At 35.4% G+C, this 21628-nt stretch overlaps 1 protein-coding gene across 1 annotated transcript in view; it reads left to right on the top strand.

The window, feature by feature from the left end:
* The window catches only part of kel (kelch protein), a 72716-nt gene extending 51406 nt beyond the window's left edge, over positions 1–21310 (top strand). Inside the window, exons 7-10 of the mRNA XM_090378590.1 lie at positions 5528–5743; positions 10164–10365; positions 17083–17352; positions 19672–21310. Coding sequence (XP_090234716.1) covers positions 5528–5743; positions 10164–10365; positions 17083–17352; positions 19672–19844 — 861 coding nt within the window. The 3' untranslated portion in view covers positions 19845–21310. The remainder of the gene's footprint in view (positions 1–5527; positions 5744–10163; positions 10366–17082; positions 17353–19671) is intronic.
* The last annotated feature ends 318 nt before the right edge of the window (positions 21311–21628 follow it).

The raw sequence follows: 21628 nt of genomic DNA, 5'->3' as shown, positions 1-21628 counted from the left end.
AGCAAGCTTATACAGCATCACCCCCCCCCCCCAAAAAAAAAACATTTTACATTTCATTTATTCATTTCATGCAATAGTTTTAGTTCTTCCTTGAATTTATTCAAACCATCCACTTCCACAACAGATAGAAGCTTGTTCCAGCAATCAACCACCCACTGACCAGAGGCAAATTTCCACACATCTTTTCTGCAACCATCCTTCCTGAATTTGAATTTCTGCCCCCTTGTGCAGAAATTCAAATTCAGTCTTAGCAAGAGGAAGAATTCCATCAGTATTGAGCTTGCTCAATCCAATCAAAGCCTTAAACACCTCAATCATATTGCCTTGCATGTGCCTAGTCTTAAGATGCTGCAATTTGCAGAACTAAAAGGCCTTGCTTGGTAAGAGCACTCCTTTGTTATCCTTGCCAATCATGGTGGCCTTTTCTGTTCCTGTTCCAGCAGCTCTGCATCCTTCCTAAAATGAGACCTCCAGACCTGTATGCAGTACTCAAGATGTGGCCTAACCATTGCCTTATACAATGGGATAATCATCTCTTCATCCCTGTTAGCAAAATTCCTTTATCACTAACAAATAGCATTAACAAAACCACGCAAGCTGTCCTGGCAGCCTGTCTGCATTGCTCAGAGAACTTCATATCCGACTACACAATTACCTCCCAGATATTTTTCTTTTTCCACTACCATGAGTGTAGTACCACACAGTTGGTACATTACTCTGAGGTTACCGTTATCCATATGCAGTACTTGGCATTTGTCAAACTGCAATTGCCATTTCTCAGCCCATCTCCCTAACTTTTCCAGATCCTATTACAGTAGCATACCATCGTTCCTGTTATTAACCATTCTGCCAAACTTTGTATGATCTGCAAACTTGGACATTAAGCCTGATAAACCTTCATCAGTATCACTGATAAATATAGAAAACAACAGTGGGCCCAACATTAAACCCTGGTGGACTGGGGACTCTGCTAATAACAGTAGTCCACGAAGAGCAGTGTCCATTGATTACCACTCTGTCTGCTCCCACTCAACCATCCCTTTATCCATAGCAGCAACTTGCCCTTAATGCCAAACCATTCCAATTTGTACAGCAGTCTTTTATGTATAACAGTATCAAAAGCTTTCCTGAAATCCAAGTATATGATATCAAAATTATTTTTTGCATCCTTTGTGACCACATCATAGTATCCAATCAAATTATTCACACAAGATTTTCCCTTAACAAACCCATGCTGTGTCTGAAGTATAATTGCAGCCTTGTCTAAATGATCCTGCATACTTTTTTAAGTGACTTCATTGTTTTCCCTGGAACAGAAGTTAAACTAATAGGTCTGTAATTACTTATGCCCCTCTTTGGGAATTGGGGATACATTGCCACATCTCCAGTCTGAGGGGGATTACCCTGAATCCAAGGATGCTCTCATAACTATGGCTAATGGTTTGCTTATTCTCTTTGCTGCCTCCCTTAATATAATTGGATAGATCCCATCCACCCCAGGTGCCTTTCTTATGTTTAACTTTAACAATTTCTCTTCCACTTTCCTCTCTGTTATTACAAAACAAGTTATTACTAATAGCTCACTGTTAGAGTTTGATAATCTTCTGGTATCCCCTTCTCTAAAGAATTCCTCATGTGTGAATGTAGATCAGAATACTCATTCAGTTTGTCAGCAACCTGAGCAGGATTGTCAACAGTCATTCATATCAGGCAGACGAATTTGATTTGTTCCTTCTAGTGTTTACATAAGTAAAGAAGAGTCTGCTATTTATCTTTTCATTCTTTGCCAAAGATTTCTCATAATCTGCCTTTGGTTGCCTAACTTTCTTTGTGACTTGATTACAGACTAGTTTATATCTACCATAGGCTTCTGCATTGCCCTATGCATTTTTCTTCTCTGCCACTAGCCTCATCAATTCATCTGACATCTGTTTAGAAGAAATACTGTAGAAGAAATACTCTTATGCTTCTCATTTAGAACTCTGATAGTAATATCATCAGTTGGTCTCAGTTTATAGAATTTAAAAAAACTGTTTGAGACTGCTGTAATCACCTTTAAAAAAGTAAAACCCTTCCTTTTATCCTTTGATGATATTTACATCTTTAAGTAAATCACAAATCAATATACTGTGATCACTGCCACCTGGTAGTTCTTTTATGTGCAGATTCTTAATGCAGGAATAATCACTGCTGATAATCAGATCAAAAGTATTACTCCCTGTTGTTGCCTCTCTAACATTCTGCTGTAGAAAACAGTCATCCAATAAATACACAAAAGTCTTGCTAATCTGTGTGTGACCAACTGAAAAGTTCCAGTCAATACATGGGGAAAGTTAAAATTCCCTATTATAAGACATTCTGATTTTCTGGCCCATTCTGTTTCTATGAAACTCTAAAAAGTATACTTTCTCTCTACACAATACCATGCAGTGATGACATTTTTATTTAATTTAAAATTTCTCTTCACATTTGACATGTTATGATGTATTATCTATATGTGTTTAATAATCATATAGTACATTTTTTGATACACATAGATGTATTATCTATGTGTTTATACAAATAGTTTCTTAAAATTGTTTTTATTAAAATTTGAATTTTTATTTATCTTTTGTTTTCATTTTCATCTCTTGAAATTTTAATTATTGTCATTCTTAAGAATGAGTATTATTTATTTAATCTTCATATAACAGTTAGTGTTTGAAGCCAGCTTTTATAAAAGAACAAAATTTCCTGTCATTAATAAAGTTATGACTCCAAGTTACCTGTTTTGAGTCCCCTTCTTTTTTTTAGGTCAGCAGAAGTGACTAAAAAGCTTCTTTTAATTATTGATCACTTAAATCAGCGGTTCCCACCGGTGGTTTGCGAAAGTGTTCCAGGGGGTTCGCACTAAAAATTCTGTAATGGCGTCTGCTTAGATTTACATAGGTATATTATTGTAAACTACAAAATATAACTAATAATAAGCAATAAAGTAAAATTAAATAAAAAGTAAAGAATTGCCAAAGAAAGAATCTCCCATAATTCCTTATAATTAGTTTACTGTCTTACACTATATTATGTTAAATAAATGTGTTTTCCATACAAATTTTTTTTTTCATTCTCAAGGACCATTGTTATGTACAGGTACTTTTTTTAGAACCTATAGTACTTAGTACCATGCATGGGTTGAAGGTTGAAAAGACGAAAGAAGATACTTGTTGACATTAGACTTGAACTTCTATAGATTGTAATTTTCAGGAAATATGTATGAAGGAAGGTTGTTCTAGAAAACAGAAGTTGATCGAATAAATGAGGAAAAAGAAAAGTTGGTTCTGTGAGTTTGAACTTGGACAGTAAAAGGAGGTTGACTGGTTGCGGCACATGTTCAGTCTGCTTTGAGAGATCAGGAATTATAGAAGCCAATTCAGAAGAACAGTGCCCATGGAAGTATCTACAGAAAATGCACACAGCAGAAACAAAGTCTATGAGACAGAGAGTGGAGAGATGAGACATTAATTAACCTAACTGCCCTCTTCTGAATGGAATCTAGAAGCCTGAGAGAGGTTTTGGGGGCACTGCCCCAGATGTGGGAACAATATTCCATGGTAGGCCGTATTTGCGATTTCTACAGACTCAACAACTGTTTGGAAGAAAAGTAATGCCAAGAGCGAAAGAGAAAACCCATTTTTTAAATGCAGAGGAAGCAATATTTGTAATGTGCTTTATGCCAAGAGAGATTAGAAGTCAAGGTAATCCCCAAGATCTTGCCTAGAAAACGGAGCATCAAGAAGATAAGCATAGGAGCAGAAGAATCCTTTTACGAGATATATTGACAGAACTGAGTTTTAGAAGGACTGAAATTAAGTTATCTTTACCCAACTGGAGAATTACCTGGAGATCAGCATTTAAGGATGTGGCAGTGGATACTTGATAAGTTGAAGCTGTTTGAACAGGGCAAAGTTTCTCAAACTGGAAGGTGGAATACAATGTGCTATCATCAGCACATCGCACTCCACCAGCTGGAAAACCATAGGACAGAAGCTTATAAGCTTATTTAGAACACCTTTATGCCAAACACGATCAAAAGGCTTTGAAATGTCAAGAGCAATGGCTTGAGTTTCACCAAACTTTTCCATTTAATTTGTTCATGGGTAACATAAGCCAGAATATCACCAGTGGAACGACACTAGCGGAATCCTTATTGGCGGGCGCCTCCGTAGCCAGGTGGACAGTGCATAGCACACGCTTCTTGATTAGACCAGGGTTCGAGCCCGTGACCACCAAATACGGAGGATGCGGAAAGGTCAGGGAATGACCACCGCATATCCCCGGAGCAATATGGCCTTAATTGCTAATGCTCCTAAAAACCAAATAACAAACAAACAAACAACAATCCTTATTGGCAATCGTTGATCAGATGAACGAATTCCAGATAGTTGATAACAGTTGGCAGTTAATTGATTTCTCCATTACTTTGGAAAGAGTAGAAGTAATTGCAGTGGGATGATAATTGGATGGAAGGGATTTGTCACCCTTTTTAGGAACTGGCTGGGTATGAGCAAATTTCCAAGCAGAAGGAAAATCACCTTTGGAATAAGAAAGTGAAAAAAGATTGACACAAAACAGGAGTAAGTTCAGGAGCACAGGTTTTGAGAACAAGTGGAGAAATACCATCAGGACCTGGAGCTTTTTTAGTATTAGATTCAACAAAATCCTTCTGACATCATTTTGACAGAAGACCACAGGAGGCATTGAATGGAGTGTACTGGGAATGGTTTGAGGTGATTTACCAAGATCATCAATACATGAGTTAGAAGGAAAATAGGATGCTAGCAGGTCAGCTTTATCTTTGGCTGATGTGGCAACAGAACCATCTAGTTTTGACAGAGGAGGGAACAGAGATGGGCAAAAATTGTGGCCAATAGCTTTGGCAAGAGACCAGAATTCTTGGCTACTATTTGGACAAGAAGCAAGTTTTCTACTCTTAGCCTGTTTGAAATGTAGTTTGGACTGATTAATAACTGCTTTATAAAGTACAAATAATACTTAATAATAATTTTTATTATTACGCAATGTCACTTATAAAAATGTAGTACTGTAAATTTTTTATAATAAAAATTCAGAAATATTATATGATTTCAGAGAAAAGGAGTAAATTGAGCAGATAAAAAGGTGGAAAAAAATAAGAAGCAATTCTTTCTCCCTGTCTTTTTAATGCTTTAAATAAATAAACCTCATGCGATATCATATTCCAGTATGATATATTTATTATAATAATAATAGTAGCAGTAGTATTAAGATTCTTCTCTCCATATTTTTTAAGCATAATTTTATGGAAATATCAATAATAAAGTGGTGCATATTTTTCATTCAGAAAGACTTGTAACACATTCTATTTATGTATGTTTTCCAGAGATTAATGCAATGTCTTATATTAGTTTTTAATTCATAGAATTTTTATTTATGATGGTGTTATATATAAATTGCATTTCACATATGTGTTTCTTTGTGAAAGAATTTATTTTTATTTATTATTAACTTCTAGATTCTCTTGGTTGTTGGGGGACAAGCACCAAAAGCTATAAGAAGCGTTGAATGCTATGATTTTAAAGATGAAAGGTGGTACCAATTAGCTGAGCTTCCTACACGGCGGTGCCGAGCAGGGCTTGCTGTTTTAAATGGATTTGTTTATGCTGTTGGTGGCTTCAATGGTTCCTTAAGGGTTCGTACTGTGGATATATATGATCCAGTACGCGATCAGGTAAAGTTTGACTATATAAACTTTTGCACTCCCACAAAACTGCAATTACACCATTTGCCTTCTGTTGTGTAGCCATCTCATAATCAATCGAAGGTTCGAGTCAAATACTTTGCTGAAATCTAAATAATGTCAAAGTTATTTTCTGCATCCAGTTTTTGAGTGACACCATGTTAATTAGTTTCCTAGGTTAATTAAACAAGATTTTTCCTTTACAGTCATGCTTTGGAAGTCCAAGTGAATCATCCCTGAGTCTACTGAAGTCCTTGCAATTAACCTTAAATGGTTTGATGTAATCATTGTCCCAAAATAACTGAGTATATGCAGTCTATCTCAGGGTCCTAATTTGCCTTCAGACACCAGTAAGTTTTTCCAGTAAACAAGTGACTGTAATTTACACATCACTGCTTTTATAGTGCTCAGGTTTGCTAGCACAGTTTCTCTTCGTTTGAAGAAACTTTCTTTTGTATAGATCTGATTTGCTCTCTTCTTCACATTTGCATATGTGAAACTCCTAATTTCTTTCTTTTTTTTTTTTTTTTTGCCTGTTACTTTTCATACTTGCCCTTTGTCATTTTTTGCAGTACTATTACAGATAAATTTATAACTATTATGTGTTTCAGAGCTTTTAATCACATGGAACAGTGATTTTAATCACTGTTCCATGTCTTTTTTTTTTTTTTTGTGTGTGTGCTGTTTTAAAATAGTCTTCCTTACTTTTTCACCTCTGTATCTTCCTTGTGCTATATTTTCTTAGGTATTTTTGTATTTGTGGTATCTGAGATGGCAGCTTTAAAGTTATTTCATAATTTACCTCTATTTTCCTTTATTGCACTATCTTACCAGTTAATGAAGATAACACAGCATCTTAGACTATCATATCCCTTTCCTGAAATTAAAACTCCTGCTCCTGCCTTTAACAACAGACTTCACCTGTCATACCAACTTAGCATTCAATGATCACTCCTATAGCTCTTTTCACATACTTTCTCAGAACTAAATTAAATGTATATTGAATCATTGATCTGCTTCAAAAATGGATTTTGAGTTATGTCTTCATGAGATGCAGGCATCTTAGAAAATACCATTTCCTTTGATACTCTATTTCAAAGTGTTCTGCAGAGATAATTCCTACATATCTCTTGATTCATCTATATTCTCCATTATTGTCAGCTGTACTAATTATTTGCTAAAAGGTTGTTGAATTTTTTTCATCATCTGCATAAATGACACGAAACATTTTTCAGCAATCAGCTCTATCAGTGGCACGATTATCCCCTAAAACTCTATTGTTTCTTTTTGTCGACTGGTTGAACTCTAAAAAACTGAGAGATAATTCCCAGAAATATAAGATTTACCTTTTGCTGATTCCAGAGAAAAAATCATTTTCATTTTTCATATCTGACCACCAATTTCAAAAGTTTCCCATATAAAAGACCTTGATGTTACTGTCTCTGAATCATGCAACATTTACAAACATATTGATTTTAGATTGACTGTGGCATTGCCCATGTCTGCTTTGAATATGGGATTGTTGAATCTTCCTTGAAGACTTTGATTGCTGCTTCGTTATTGATGTTACTGGATCTTTGTAGAGCTTTTTCATTGTATGTAAAATGCCTGAGGGTATTAATGGCTGTTAAACTGATGTGGTCTCCTGCTGCTGAGATGGAGATTTTCTTAATGCTGTCTTGAAGATAAACTAAGAAATTTAAGGTTGGAATTGAGATGAGTAGATTTAAAGTTGCAGCCTTTTTCTTTAAACCCACTCTCCCACCTCAATTCCAACCTTAAATGTTTTGGCTTACCCTCATGACAGCATTAAGAAAATCTCTTTCCAGTAGCAAGAGTTCACATCACCTTAACTGCCAACAAATACTCTCAGTGATTTTAAATACAAAGAAAAAGTTCTAAAAATAAACTTAATAAACTGTATCCGAAAACATTGAAAATCTGATTAGTATAGCTTGTATGTTTTAGTATAGTTTGATTAGTATGTCTGAATTTATTATACTTACAGGTTCCAGGACCGTAAAATTGCAGTTCTGCAGTTTTACAGTCTCCTTCTTTAGCTATTCTTGAAATTGCAGTGTTTAAAGCCTTGCCTTCACCTCTGATGGTGTTTCCATTTCCCTATTTCATCAGAAAAAGTCAGTCAATATGCTTGAATCCATGAAAAAATAAAAAAATCATCATCAGTATCTGGCCTTTCAAAAACCCACATTATACAGAATCATATTTTACCATCAGCCGTGTGAATATTTCTACCTCCACTTCCCCACAAGATTGTAACTCTCAGATTTCTGTCTGCTCCTCAAGAAAACACATTCTCCCCACCAGTCTCCATTTGTAGAGGGGGATGTACATTAATTAGCAAGCCCCTTAGTGCACTTCTTGCTTTGATGTCATACAGTTTTTTGTTTAAGATGTGTTGACTTGTTTTCTGAATACTGCTGTTAAGTAGATCCTTCGAGATTTACTTATTTTTCAGGCAGACAAGGTGTATAAATAAGCCCACGAAGGGTTCACTTCACATGACTTTTGATTTATGTTTTATTATTATTATTTTACATCACATTACCTGTTTCTTCTCCTCACACATGGAGTTATAGCTTATTTTAATTTAACACATTTGCTGCATTGACATGTATAAGTGTTTAGTGGTAACCTGAGTGCTGTGCCATAACTCATATGAACATTATGTTACAGCATTCAATCTGCCATAATGCATCAGGTATATTCTTAAGTGGTTAATATAATATACGAATGGTGTAAAAGTAAAGGCACACAAAATGAACTGCTCCATTCTTTTGGCATACTGGTTTTGTTCTGATTTATAGCTCAAAAGTAAGTGTCCACTTTTTGCTATGAATTCCAGACTTTTGCTCTTCAACCATTATTTATGAATTTTGATAATTTTGAGGATTTCAGAATGTTGTTATTTCTAAATGTTCTGAAAATTGTGGCACATTGAATGGGCCTCTCAAATATAGGTAGCAGTGAATGTGTTAAGGGTCTTGATTTCTTCCATTGCTGTGGTATACTTCTAGGTTAGAATCACTATACCATGGAGAGCAAACAATGGTACAATCCAGTTAACTTACATGCAGAAAGTCTCAATATTTAAAACATTAATTACCTGTTTTATTTTGGCATTTAAATTAAAGAATGATGATATTTTTTCAACAGCCCTTATATAATGTATGTGAGAGTGTTTTAGTCTCATGTTACTCTCTCTCTCTCTCTCCCCAGCTTATACAGTGTTCAGGGCTAAGTTCATATATGTTTCTGCTAATCATTAAACTAATTGACTGAAAGTGATGGATCATAGGGCAAAGATTCTTAACCAAGGGAGACTTGCCTTCCCAAGGGATGTAGAATTTAGATTAAAAGACCATATAATGTGTGCTTTATTCTTATGTTAACCTCTGTAGCTTGCAGACTTCTTTGAAAATTTCCAACCGCATGTTGATACCTATTATACTTAAATATATGTACATTGTGTGTGTGTGTGTGTGTGTGTGTGTGTGTGTGTGTGTGTGTGTGTGTGTGTGTGTGTGTGTGCAGTGCTCAGCTCAAAATTAAGTGTTCACTTTTAGCTATGAATTCCAGACTTTTCCTCTTCGACTGTTATTAATGAATTTTCAGAATGTAATTTTTCAACATTCTGAAATTGAATGTTGAGAATGGACCTCTCAAGTGGCATTTAATGTGTTTTATATATATGTTTCTGCTGATCATTAAATGAATTATTATTATTAACTAAGTGACAAGACAGATTTGTAGGGTTCTTAACCATGGAGGGGAGGAGGCATCCCAGAATTGAATTTTCTGATCACGTATTTCATTTACAAATTTTTAAACTAGAATAAGGGAGACTAGGTGAACAAAATTAAAAGGGAGGTGACTGCACAAAAAGGTTATGATCCCCTGGCATAGTGGTAGTCAACCATGGTTCATTACTTGATTTCTTTTTTGAAGTACTCTTTATAAGTTCACTAACACCTGAATTATAAACAATCCATATAACCCTTTGTGATATTCCATTGGTATTACTTTTTACTTAGAAGTACAAGAATATAAAATGACATTTTGTGGGCCTCTGAAAACACAAAAGTTTAAAATTAACATATTTTATTCACATAATTATTGCTGACAATTGATTGTGTATGTTGGATTTTATTTGTTTAATGCAGCCAAGGGAGATAACCCTCTAATGCTAGAAACCAGCTCTAATTAATAGCCAATAATCAGGAAATATAATCTCAAATACCCCCCCCCATTCTTTTCATTGTTTACAATGAAAAATAAGGTAGAGCCATTTACTTTACATAGTTATTATTTGTAATTTGTTTTATGACTTGTAATATGCAGTTTTTATTTTATTCAACGTAATTAATAATATATAAAAATTATTTTATAGTGGTCTCAAGCTCCAAGTATGGAAGCACGTCGTAGCACATTGGGAGTAGCAGTATTAAATAATTTGATATATGCTGTGGGAGGCTTTGATGGTTCAACAGGCCTCAATAGTGCAGAATGTTATGATGTCAGGCTGGGAGAGTGGAAAGTTGTTGCTCCCATGAGTACTAGAAGAAGCAGTGTTGGTGTTGGAGTTCTGAATGGTGGGTTGATTATTTAAATAGATCAATTAAGAATAAGGATGATGACATTCTGAAAGAGAACTTGTAACTTTTTTTTTTTTTTTTTTCATACATTGATGGTTTTCAAATTGTAATATGTGAGTACATTAGGACCTACATATTATAATTGGCTGTGCATATTTATTAATGTGGTAGAGGATTGTTATTCATTTATCAGCACTTGAACAAAAGAAGGGTTGGAAATCAAAGCATCAAACACTAGGAACTGCTAAGTAACAAATGGTTAGAGGAAAAAAAACACACTTTATTTTTCAGTTCATTAACTAAAGAACATGTCAGTTGTCAAATAGCTTAATATTTTATGTGGCAAAGGTTTATAATGCAGTTAAAAATACTTCTTGCCTTAACCCATTAGCAGTCAAAGGAAAATTTTAAATTCTACTGTGCCTTGAAAATCAGCAAAAAGTAATTAATTTTTTTTTTTTTGCTACCAATATTTTCAAACTTTTCCAAACACAAATGTGAAAAATCCATATTCTATATTAAAAACATATTTTTTTGAAAATTAAAACTCCCTTTAGACCTGTCTGTGAGCGAATGAATGCAAATTTAAAAACGACCCCTTCAACGTTTACTGACAAACTGTGATCCAATCACAGTTTGTCAGTAAAAAGAGCACTCGCAGCATGAAACATGAGGTGCATACATAAATAGCTAGATTCCAGATGATGTATCAGAGTCAAGAAGCCAGAGGTTTTACCTATTGGAGGAAAGCATCTAGCAGTAAAGTAAATTTATTATCAATAATTCTATATGACATATGTCAATAAATACATGCATATAATTAGGTTTAACTTAATCATGAATATTTCCTAATTGTGCAATAATTAACGGACATTTTTTTAGGTGGTTTAGAAAACTGCTAGCTTTGGGGAGGGGATACACAGACTAATAGTGTAACTGGAGCTGTAGGCAGAGGTGAAAGCGAGTCTTGCATTGCTACTTTTGGTACATGCAGTAGCCTATTGTGGGTAACTAAAGAGTTTTATACAAGCATACGCCTGCATGTATACTTGCATATACACTAATGCTAGGAGCATTGTAAATAAATTTGATGAATTTGAAGTACTGACAAGTCATCAGATGCAGACATTGTTAGGTTGTTGTTGTTGTTTGGTTTTTAGGAGCAATAGCAACTAAGGCCATATTGCTCCGGGGATATGCAGTGGTCATTCCCTAACCTTTCCACATCCGCTGTATTTTGGTGGTCATGGGCTTGAGCTCCAGTCTAATCAAGAAGCGTGTGCTATGCACTGCCACTCCTGCCCATCATTGTTAGGAATAGTGGAAATGTGGTGTCACTCAGACATAAGTGATGATGAATTTGAGTATGGGGAGTACAATGTATATAAGAAGGGCAGACAGGACAAGATGAGTGGAGGGGTTATGCTTTAGTTAAGAAAATCTAAGACAGTACATCCAGTCAACATGGGTGACCAGTGCAATGTTCAGTCAGTCTAGTGCACTGGGAAACAAAATTGAGAGTAGAAGTGTGTTATAGGCCTAATGACTGTGATGAGTATACCAAACAGCTATACATGAATGAAAATAGAGTGGGTCATCAAATCAGAATGTCTCATAATGGGGTATTTTAACTTTCCAGATGACTGGATTTGGGGGTTAGATTTCTTGGATGACTGTTTTCTAAAGCAGCATGTTAGAGAGGCAACAAGAGGAAGCAATATTCTTAATCTGGTTACTGGCAGTGATTCTTCATGCATTAAGAATCTGCCGATAAAAACCCACTGGGTAGCAGCGATCACAGTGTACTAATGAATTTGATTAAAGACATAACTACTGTCAAGGTTAAAGGGAAAACTTTTTCTTTCATAAGGATGACTACAGAGATCTCAGACAGTTTTTAAATTGTGCACAGTGGTACCAATTGATGATGTTACCAACAGTAAATTCTAAATGGGAAGTATTCAGGGAAGTAATCAAAGAAACTACTAAGCTTTTCATACTAACAAAGAAATACTGTTTAAGGCTTAGACCTAAATGAATGTCAGATGAACTATTGAGATGTGTGGCAGAGAAGAAAAGTGCATGAGATGCATATAAATTATCAGGTTTTACAGAAGTCTATGGTAGATATAAATTAGTCTGTAGTCAAGTCACAAAGGAGGTTAGGCAAGCTGAGGCAGATTATGAGAAGTCTCTGGCAAAGAATGTAAAGAAAAACAGCAAAGACATATGCTTGTATTAACAGTAGAAGGAAGGTGTTGAATCATATTTGGCCACTTGATGTCTGTGGGTTAACTATTGATGACTCTGCTCAGGTTGCAGACAACTGAATAGGTATTTTGTATCTATCACACATGAGGATTTCTTTAGGGAAGGGAATGACAGAAATTTATCAAACTCTAAAGAGGAGCTAAATGACTCAGTGATAACTGAAAGGTGGAGGATAAATTGTTGAGGATGGATATAAAAAGGCGGCCATACTCCAATATACGGTGCCCCCTTGTAATTGGCTGTCAGAATGGGGGAAGCAGTGACTGACAGGTTTTGATCCCGCCTACTGACTGCGTCCCCTCTTCGTTTCACGTGGATGGCACGTGACACGACGTCACTGGAGCGCTAAATGCGAAATTCGTTGCATGTCATTTCTTTTGAATGTTGGTTTTTAGTGCGTACGGTGCTGAGCTGTTACTTCCCTGGTTATTGTCTCGTGGTTTTCATTTTGTCGTTATCCCGTTCCATCCTGCTGGTAAACTGTTTCTTTGTTTTTTGCTGCTGTGAGGTGAGTTCAGTTTGTCTTGTATTTCTGTGTTATTTTCACGTATTACTAACGTAGTAGTGTGTCCGTTGCGTTTTTTTTTAAAAAAAAAAAAGAAAAAATTGTATGTTGCCGTTTTGTGCTTATGCAAAGAGCAATTTTATTGTTCGTTGCACGTGTTAATTGACTTTCGTTTCTGTTTAGCCAGAAAAGGTTATGTTTTCATGCGACTTCGGGAAGGATTCAAGCAAAAACCAGTCGTTGGACGAAAAAAAAAATGTATATTGGGAATTACGTTTTTAATTGTCTTTCGTTTGTGTTTAATTAAAAATGGTAGGTTACCTTTTTGCGGGGCTTCGCGAGTTATTTGTCGAAAATTGGTCGTTTGTTGCGTCTCATTGTATTTTTTTCGTTTTGAAGAACGTTTTTGAATTGGGAATTACGTTTTTAATTGTCTTTCGTTTGTGTTTAATTAAAAATGGTAGGTTACCTTTTTGCGGGACTTCGCCAGTTATTTGTCTAAAATTGGTCGTTTGCTGCGTCCCATTATTTTTTTTTTCGTTTTGAAGAACGAAATTAGTGTTTAATTTGCAATTATTTTGGCTGCTGCTCCGAAAAAATTGCTGTTGCCGATAATTTCGTTATTTTTCGGTTCCGCCATACTGTTATGTCGCGTGACATTCGCCACGTGCAGTTGTCGAGAAGAAGAGGGGGAACGCAGTGAGTGGGCGGAGTTACGAACCGTACGTCACTGCTTTCCCCCTCTTCTTCTCGACGTAATTGTCAAAGGGGCACCGTGTTCTGGAGTATTACCAAAAAGGCTCCTGGGGTGGATGGAATCAATCCAATTATATTAAGAGAGGCAGCAAAGGAGTTAAGCAAACCCTTAGCCATAATTATGAGAGCATCCTTGGATTCAGGAGAAGTCTCTATGGACTGGAGAAGTGCGAATATATCCCCAATTCATAACGGGGGATCAAAGGTGACATGAGTAATTATAGACTTGTTAGCTTAATGTCTGTTCCAGGGAAAATAACGGAATCACTGGTTAAAGAAGTGATGCAGGACCATTTTGACAGGCATGCAATTATACTGTAATCACAGCATGGATTTGTCAAGGGGTGGTCTTGTTTAACTAATCTGATATGTAGGTTACTATGATGCAGTAACCAAGGAACTGAATGCAGAAAATAATTTTGACATTGTATTTGAGGAAGGCTTTTGATACTGTTGCATATAAGACTGCTTTAGGTAGAATGTAGATCTGCTGTACAAACTGGAGCACTGCAACATTAAGAAAAAGTTATTGTTATTATTATTATTAGCCATATGGTGCAAGGAAGCTTGAGGATTTTGCTGTACCAGCCAAAAACAAATTTCTGAGTTACCCTGCATGTGAGAGAGTGAGAGAGTGAGAGAGAGTGAGAGAGAGAGAGAGAGAGAGAGAGAGAGAGAGAGAGAGAGAGAGAGAGAGAGAGACTCAGAAGTAGAAGGGAATCACCAAGAAAGAGAAGAATGATGATATCCAGCTCTCAGGACCCTGGGTGTGCCAAGCTTATGCTCACCAGATGTGAGCCCCTGGGGTAACTGTATTGTGGAAAAAGACAGAGAATGGTTATCAATGGGCACTGCTCTTTGTGGACTAAGGTGGAGTTCCCCCAGGTTTAGTGCTGGATTCATTGTTGTTTTCATTATTTATCAATGATATTGATGAAGGTATATCAGGCTTAATGTCTTAAGTTTGCAGATTATACAAAGGTTGGTAGGTACCTTAGTGTGATGCTACACTCAGGTTGGTAGGTACCTTAGTGTGATGCTACACTCAGGGTAGTGGAGAATAAAAAAGACCTGGGGGTAATTGTGCAGTCAGACATGAAATTCTCTGAGCAGTACAGACATGCCACCAAAGCAGCTCATGGGGTTTTGTCAATGATATACAGAAACTTTGCTAGCAGGGGTAAGGAGGTGATTATTCCTTTGTATAAATAAGGCCATGTTTAGGCTGCATCTTGAATACTGTTTAGTTCTGGAGGCTTTACTTTAGGTAGAATGTAGATCTGCTGGAACAGGTTCAGAAAAGAGCCACCAGATTGATGAAGGGAACAAAAGGGTGCTCTTACCTAGAAAGGCTTCAGCTCTGCAAATTACAGCATCCTAAGACAAGGCACCTGTGAGACAATCTGATTGAGGTGTTTTAAGCCTTGAATGGATTGAGTAAGCTGAATGTTAATGGTATTCTTTCACTTGTTGAGATTACACATGCATGAGGGGGCATACGTTCAAGTTGAGGAAGGATTATTGTAGGATAGATATGTGGAAGTTTGCCTTCAGCCAGTGGGTGGTTAGTATTTTGTACTAATGAAAGACACAATATAGCCCTGGCAGATGGATGAACTGTTTTTTTTTTTTAGCTGATGCTATATAAGCTTTCTTTCATGCATCATTTGCTATTACTACCACTACTATTTCTGCAATTTTCTGGGGAGAAATCAAAGGACCTGTTTTCAACACCAGGGATTAGGAGTTTGAGCTGTGTGGATGGAGTAGATGAAGCACAAATTGCTTCATCTACTCCATCCACACTGCTAAAATAATGTCAGGGAATCGACCCCACATACAAAAGGTTAAATTATCTGTAAGGTTGAATGTAAGTTTACAATGCACATTGAGGTTATTTATTACAATACATAATATGAATGGTGAAAGGTAATTATATGGAAGCATATCATAGCACACTGAAATTTAAATTTGACTGCCATTCCACTACCTTTCAACATAGTCACTGCAAAGATTGAGTCACATCATATTACAGGACAAGGTTTTCTGTTTCCTGTTCATGAAGTTGATGTCCTTTTTGCTCAGCCATTATCTCATACTCTTCCCATGTCATCATTTTGACACCTTTGGCTTCCAACACGTTGCTTCACTAAGAAAAAAGATGGTAATTGTTAGGTGCCAGATCAGAAATATATGATGATGCTTCAATATTTTCCACTTGAAACTCTGGAAAATGTGAAGTGCTCCTATGTATTTGTGCAGTAACAGAACATCCTTTCAGAGAAGTCAAGACATGTTTGTTTAATGGCCATGCATAAACGTGTCAACATTGCTCAATAAGTCAACACACTGATACTATTTGTTTACATAGTCTGTGAGCAAAATGCCCGTGTGTACCAAAACACTGTAGCCATCACTTTGTCAGAAACTTCAGTCTTTTTAACTTTTTTTTTATTCTGGAGAACTGGGGTAATTCTGTTCCATGCCAGTGTTTTGTTTCTAGGATATGGTGATTAACCCATGTTTCATCTCACCTGCAGTACACTAGAGAAATTCTTGTGCACTAACAGGTTATCATTTTTGAAATGAAAGATTACAAGAAAATTTTGTTTCTTGTGGTTTTTCTATTAGTGTTCAGGACACACTGTGGGCACACTTTCGAACCTTGATTCCTGAATGATGTTGATAATCACGTGAGTTGTGTAGTAATCGTTATGTTGTTGTGAATCACATTTTCCACAAATGCAATGATTTAAATGATTTCCACAAATTGATTTAAATGCAATGCTGCCTGCATTTCTTGCTGTTGTGGGTTTGCCAATTCTTTCATAATCCTCCATACTAACTCTTCCTGTGTGCCATTTCACTATGCTTTGCCAACACACATTAAAAAATCAAATTACATCATGGACTTCATTCATGAAATATTGTTCTCAACAAGCTACTATGTTCAATTGATATCCGTTAATGTGGTAGATGGTAATGAATTGCCTGCGATGGTTAATGGATTTCTCTAACATAACTGCCACAAGTGTAAGTGCTTTGGTTATGAAAATAAATTCTGGACATAAAATGGAGAATTATTTGTTTTTTTCCATATGATGAATAAAACCATTTTTTCACTGTTGATTTAAAGCATATGTTATTTTGTGGGTATTATTCTTATTATTTTTTCTTTGTAGGATTCCTGTATGCAGTTGGAGGTTATGATGGAGCATCACGTCAATGTCTGAGTTCTGTGGAATGCTACAACCCTGAAACAGATAAGTGGTCTTTAGTAGCAGAAATGTCAGCAAGACGAAGTGGAGCAGGTGTTGGTGTATTGGACAATTTTTTGTATGCAGTTGGAGGTCACGATGGCCCTCTTGTCAGAAAAAGTGTAGAATGTTATAACACAGAAACTAACAACTGGACCTCTGTGGCTGATATGGTTATGTGTCGGAGGAATGCAGGTGAGTCTGTTTAGATGGTATTAATAAGAAATTTGTTTCTGGAATTTCTCTTTGAATGGGCTTCTGAGAGAGAGATCATTGCTGCATCTAATAATCAGAAATGCATTCTAGTGACAAAAAATAATAATGTGCATCTGTAATTAAGCTACAATGACATGCAAAATACTAAACAAACATTGTGATAAAATATGATGACATTCTGATATAAACTAGGGAAGAATAGCTACCCACTTAAATAAATTTCTTATGGATAAAGTCAGTCCAGCCATCAGCTGAAATATCAGATGCCAATAAGCAAGGAATAATTGTTATTGCTGTTATTTGGTTTTTTTTTAGGCGCATTAGAAACTAAGACCATATTGCTCCGGGGATATGCGGTGGTTATTCCCTGACCTTTCCGCATCCTCCGTATTTGGTGGTCACGGGCTCGAACCCTGGTCTAATCAAGAAGCGTGTGCCACGCACTACTGCTTCTGCCCACCTGGCTAGAGAGCCTAAGGAGTAATAATTAAATAATTACACATCAGATATTTTGTTGCTACCAATCCTGAATCTTCACTGAATAACATTAAATTGTTAATACCACTTACTAACAGTAAGTGAAGGAAACCCCACCCACCACCAGCACAGAATTTTCAGTGCCTCATAGAATAACACAGCCAGCATTGCAAATGCAGCTAGAACAGCTAACGGCTCCAGATACAGGGCGAGTTGGAATTATGTATAAAACACAATTATATTTTATACAAAATATGTATAAATTATATTTTATAGACAGAATGATCAGTTTGAATAAAAAAGTAGTTCAGATAGTAAACAAGGCTAAAGTAAACAGTTAGGTTTTTGATAAGTTTTTGTTATGTTACATACTAGCTTATTCTCACTGCAGATGGAGAATAATCAACTAACATTTGAAAAAAGTAAGCACATTCAAAAATGTTAAAAGTTCAGCATGTATGGGAACTGGAAATATGGGACAAAGGTGCCAATGCATCCCATAATAACCCATCTCCATGATAAGTTTGAAGAAAATGGAATTGTTCACATTATTATTTAGAAAAGCTGTGGGAGGAAAAGAACATCAAGAAGTGCTGAACATGTCAAGATGTTGGAAGTGCAATGACAAGTCAGTGTTTCTGAGAATTGCATTTGAGACAATAAAGTATTATGAGAATCTTAAAGGACAATTTGATAACCTTGTCTATTCCATGCAATTCAGTAATATGACTGTGATTGATGAGTGCAGTGTTGTGAGTGGCACTGCCAGAAGAACAACTTATATCCCAAAATTTTTGGTGAGCATGCTTTTCTGCATGCTGTTTATTTTTTATTCCATCTGGCTGTTTTTTATGCAACAAGATAATAGGCCTTGTTGAAATTATGTAAGTTGTGAGGGCTGTCCTGTGCTTTCGTGCATTTTTGAAAGGTACAAGATTTAAAAAACTGCATAGTTAATGCAAAGGTCTTGTCATTTGTTGCAGAACACTCTGCCTTCATAATGTTTTACCATGGTATTGTATTACTTTTAAAGAAATGGCAACGCATTTACCTAATTAACCTTTTGCCATAGGTTAATTAACCTTTGACAAAAGGTTAATCAGTTTGAAGATACTACAGTACCAGGGCAATTTGTCATAAAGGCTATGTTCTAAGTGATAAGACCATGCATTAACCAGTCAGTTGAAATGAAATGACAAACCAATCCTTCCAATTTCACAAAACTGGATGAAAGTTCCTGCATTAATGTTGTTTACAAGCACAGCAATTTGCTGTGAAACATGTTTAAGTTGTTTGGTGTGGTCAATGAATATCTTATGCCAGCCTAATGCTAAAAATTGGGGATACGAGAAATTATTACTAATTTTCAATCATCTCGATTCAAGAGAATCTCATGACCTAACAGACTTCCATCCCATAAATCTAACCACACACCATTGCCATTCTACTTTCTTTGCTCACTTTCCTTTATTACTATTGAAGTGGACAAAAGCATTTAAAGGGCAGAAATATGTAGCAATATAAATTTTATGTTTTAAACTTGAAAAAAATTCAACTTAATCTTTTAATGTAACCAGGCTTTTTATCTGAGAATTATTTATAAAGATATTGTTCATGATTTTTAATTTTAAAGATGCTGTATTTTGAATAAATGAATTTCTTTGCTAAACAATGTAAACCCAATGTAATTTCAACTAAAAGAGAAACAACAAAAATATATTTCCATTTTTATACATTTGTTTGATCTGTACTCTTGTACAGGTCAAACATATAGATTTAAATTTATATAACACCATTCTAATTCTCCTTTATTTTTTTAAGGTGTTATAGCAGTTGATGGACTTTTGTATGTAGTTGGTGGTGATGATGGCTCCTCCAATTTGGCATCAGTTGAAGTGTATAATCCTAAAACCGACACCTGGACTATGCTGCCCTCGTTTATGACTATAGGAAGGAGTTATGCTGGAGTTGCCATAATTGACAAGCCGATGTGATTGCTTTTCGACTCTGGAGTAAAACATGGTTAATCAAAATATTCCTTTGCTTTCAGTTATAGGCATTTTTTGAAGACTATTTCTGTTGCTATAGGCTGAGAAAAAATTGACGGTGTGCCTAAAAGTCAATTTTTGTCTTGAATTTTTAATAGGACACCAGCAGTTCGTGTTCACATTTACAGTGAAAGAAATAATTTCAGCATGTTAAAAATGTTATCCTAAGTGTGAAGAAGGTTAATTTCTGTGGTAAAGAGCTTGAAACAAGTTCTGCAAAATATTGAAATGCATTATTCAATTTTCCATGTCTGTATTTTATCCATTGAAATAATTTTACTTAATCCACTTTATGTGGCTTCTGTAATTGCAACAATTAGGTTATATTGTGCAGTTTTCAATTTATCATAGAGGAAAATATTTGTTTATAGGCAGTTATCATTCATAACTTCACTGATTACTGGATTTTACAAAATGGTTAATTATTTGTGATGCCCTTACAGCCAAGAGTTTGCTTCTTTCCTCTGTCAACTTAATTTTTATTGCAACTTTTTAAACTTCCTTTCACCTTCTAAGTAGAAAGAATGCCATGTAGAACAAAATATTACTAATTAGTGATTATGTTAAAGAATTTTAAAGGCTAAGGATTATTGAGCATTTTACACTTTCAGAGATTTTTTTCCTTATTGCCCTGTATTCACATATTGTACATTCGAAAAACTTTTTGTTTCTTAAATACTCACTTCTGACGCTATTACTTAAAAAAAAAAAAAAATCGAAAATCAGTGGGTAACATTGGTTAGATTTTTACTGAAACTTTTTTTTTTTTCCAATTTTTTTGTTAGACCACCCCACTCCCAACAAATAATTGGATTTATATTTCTCTTTATATTCCAGAATGGTTGGTGTGTCATTTCTAAGGTAGCTTCTGTGATGGTTTGGTTCAGTCCAGTCTTTTAAAAAAAAAAAGTGAGGATTCTTTGCCTATACCAAATATGATTGTTTTCTTATATGTATCTCTGTACGTTGGCCACAGCCTACTTGGTTTCAACAAGAACTGAACTGAACTGAGCACCGTCTGGTGAATGAATTCTGGCTTCACAGGATGAATGCAAAATATTTATCGCAAATCTATTCTTTATTATTTAAATAACTGTTTACTTGTTTGTCGAAAAAGTTTAACTGTTTCAGATCAAGAAATCACAATTCTTTGTGTATATATTTGTTAATACAAATGCAAATTTATTTATATGAAATGGTTTTAAAATTTTTTAATTTTCTTTATCTGTTGGTTGTGCGTGCAAAAAATTGTTTTACTTCTGTAACGTATTCATAAAGGGGAAAAAAACTTTTTTTTTTTGCTTATGCTTTATCTTGGTACAGCAGTGATGAGATTTGTTATTAACAATACATTTCAATGTAAATTTTTGTTGATCAGTTTGTAGAAATGTAATAAAAAGTGTCACGACTTCTTTATGCATTCTTTTTTGCTTTGGTCACATTCTAGATCATTTTTTTAAAATTTGCAATCAAAGATCTCTGTAAATATTACATGATACCAAACGTTAGAAGTTAAAACTTTGAATGAGTATATTCCTTCTTGTGAGTATGCCCATTCATCATGAGCATATTCATGAGAATGAATATGCTGATCGATGTCTCTGAATGGTTTTTTTCTTGCTATAAGCATAATTTATCTAAATGAAGTTGTCCTAACAGTACTTTGCAAACCCGACATCAGTGCCAACAAATTAAAACAGAAGTGTTTGTACTTAACAGTGTTGCAAATA

The sequence above is a fragment of the Mastigoproctus giganteus genome, chromosome 7, assembly GCF_048544385.1.
Source record: "Mastigoproctus giganteus isolate SK-2022 chromosome 7, ASM4854438v1, whole genome shotgun sequence".
Classification (NCBI taxonomy): Eukaryota; Metazoa; Arthropoda; class Arachnida; order Uropygi; family Thelyphonidae; genus Mastigoproctus; species Mastigoproctus giganteus.
Note: the sequence above shows the minus strand (reverse complement) of the source record. Positions and strands in the feature narration are given on the sequence as shown.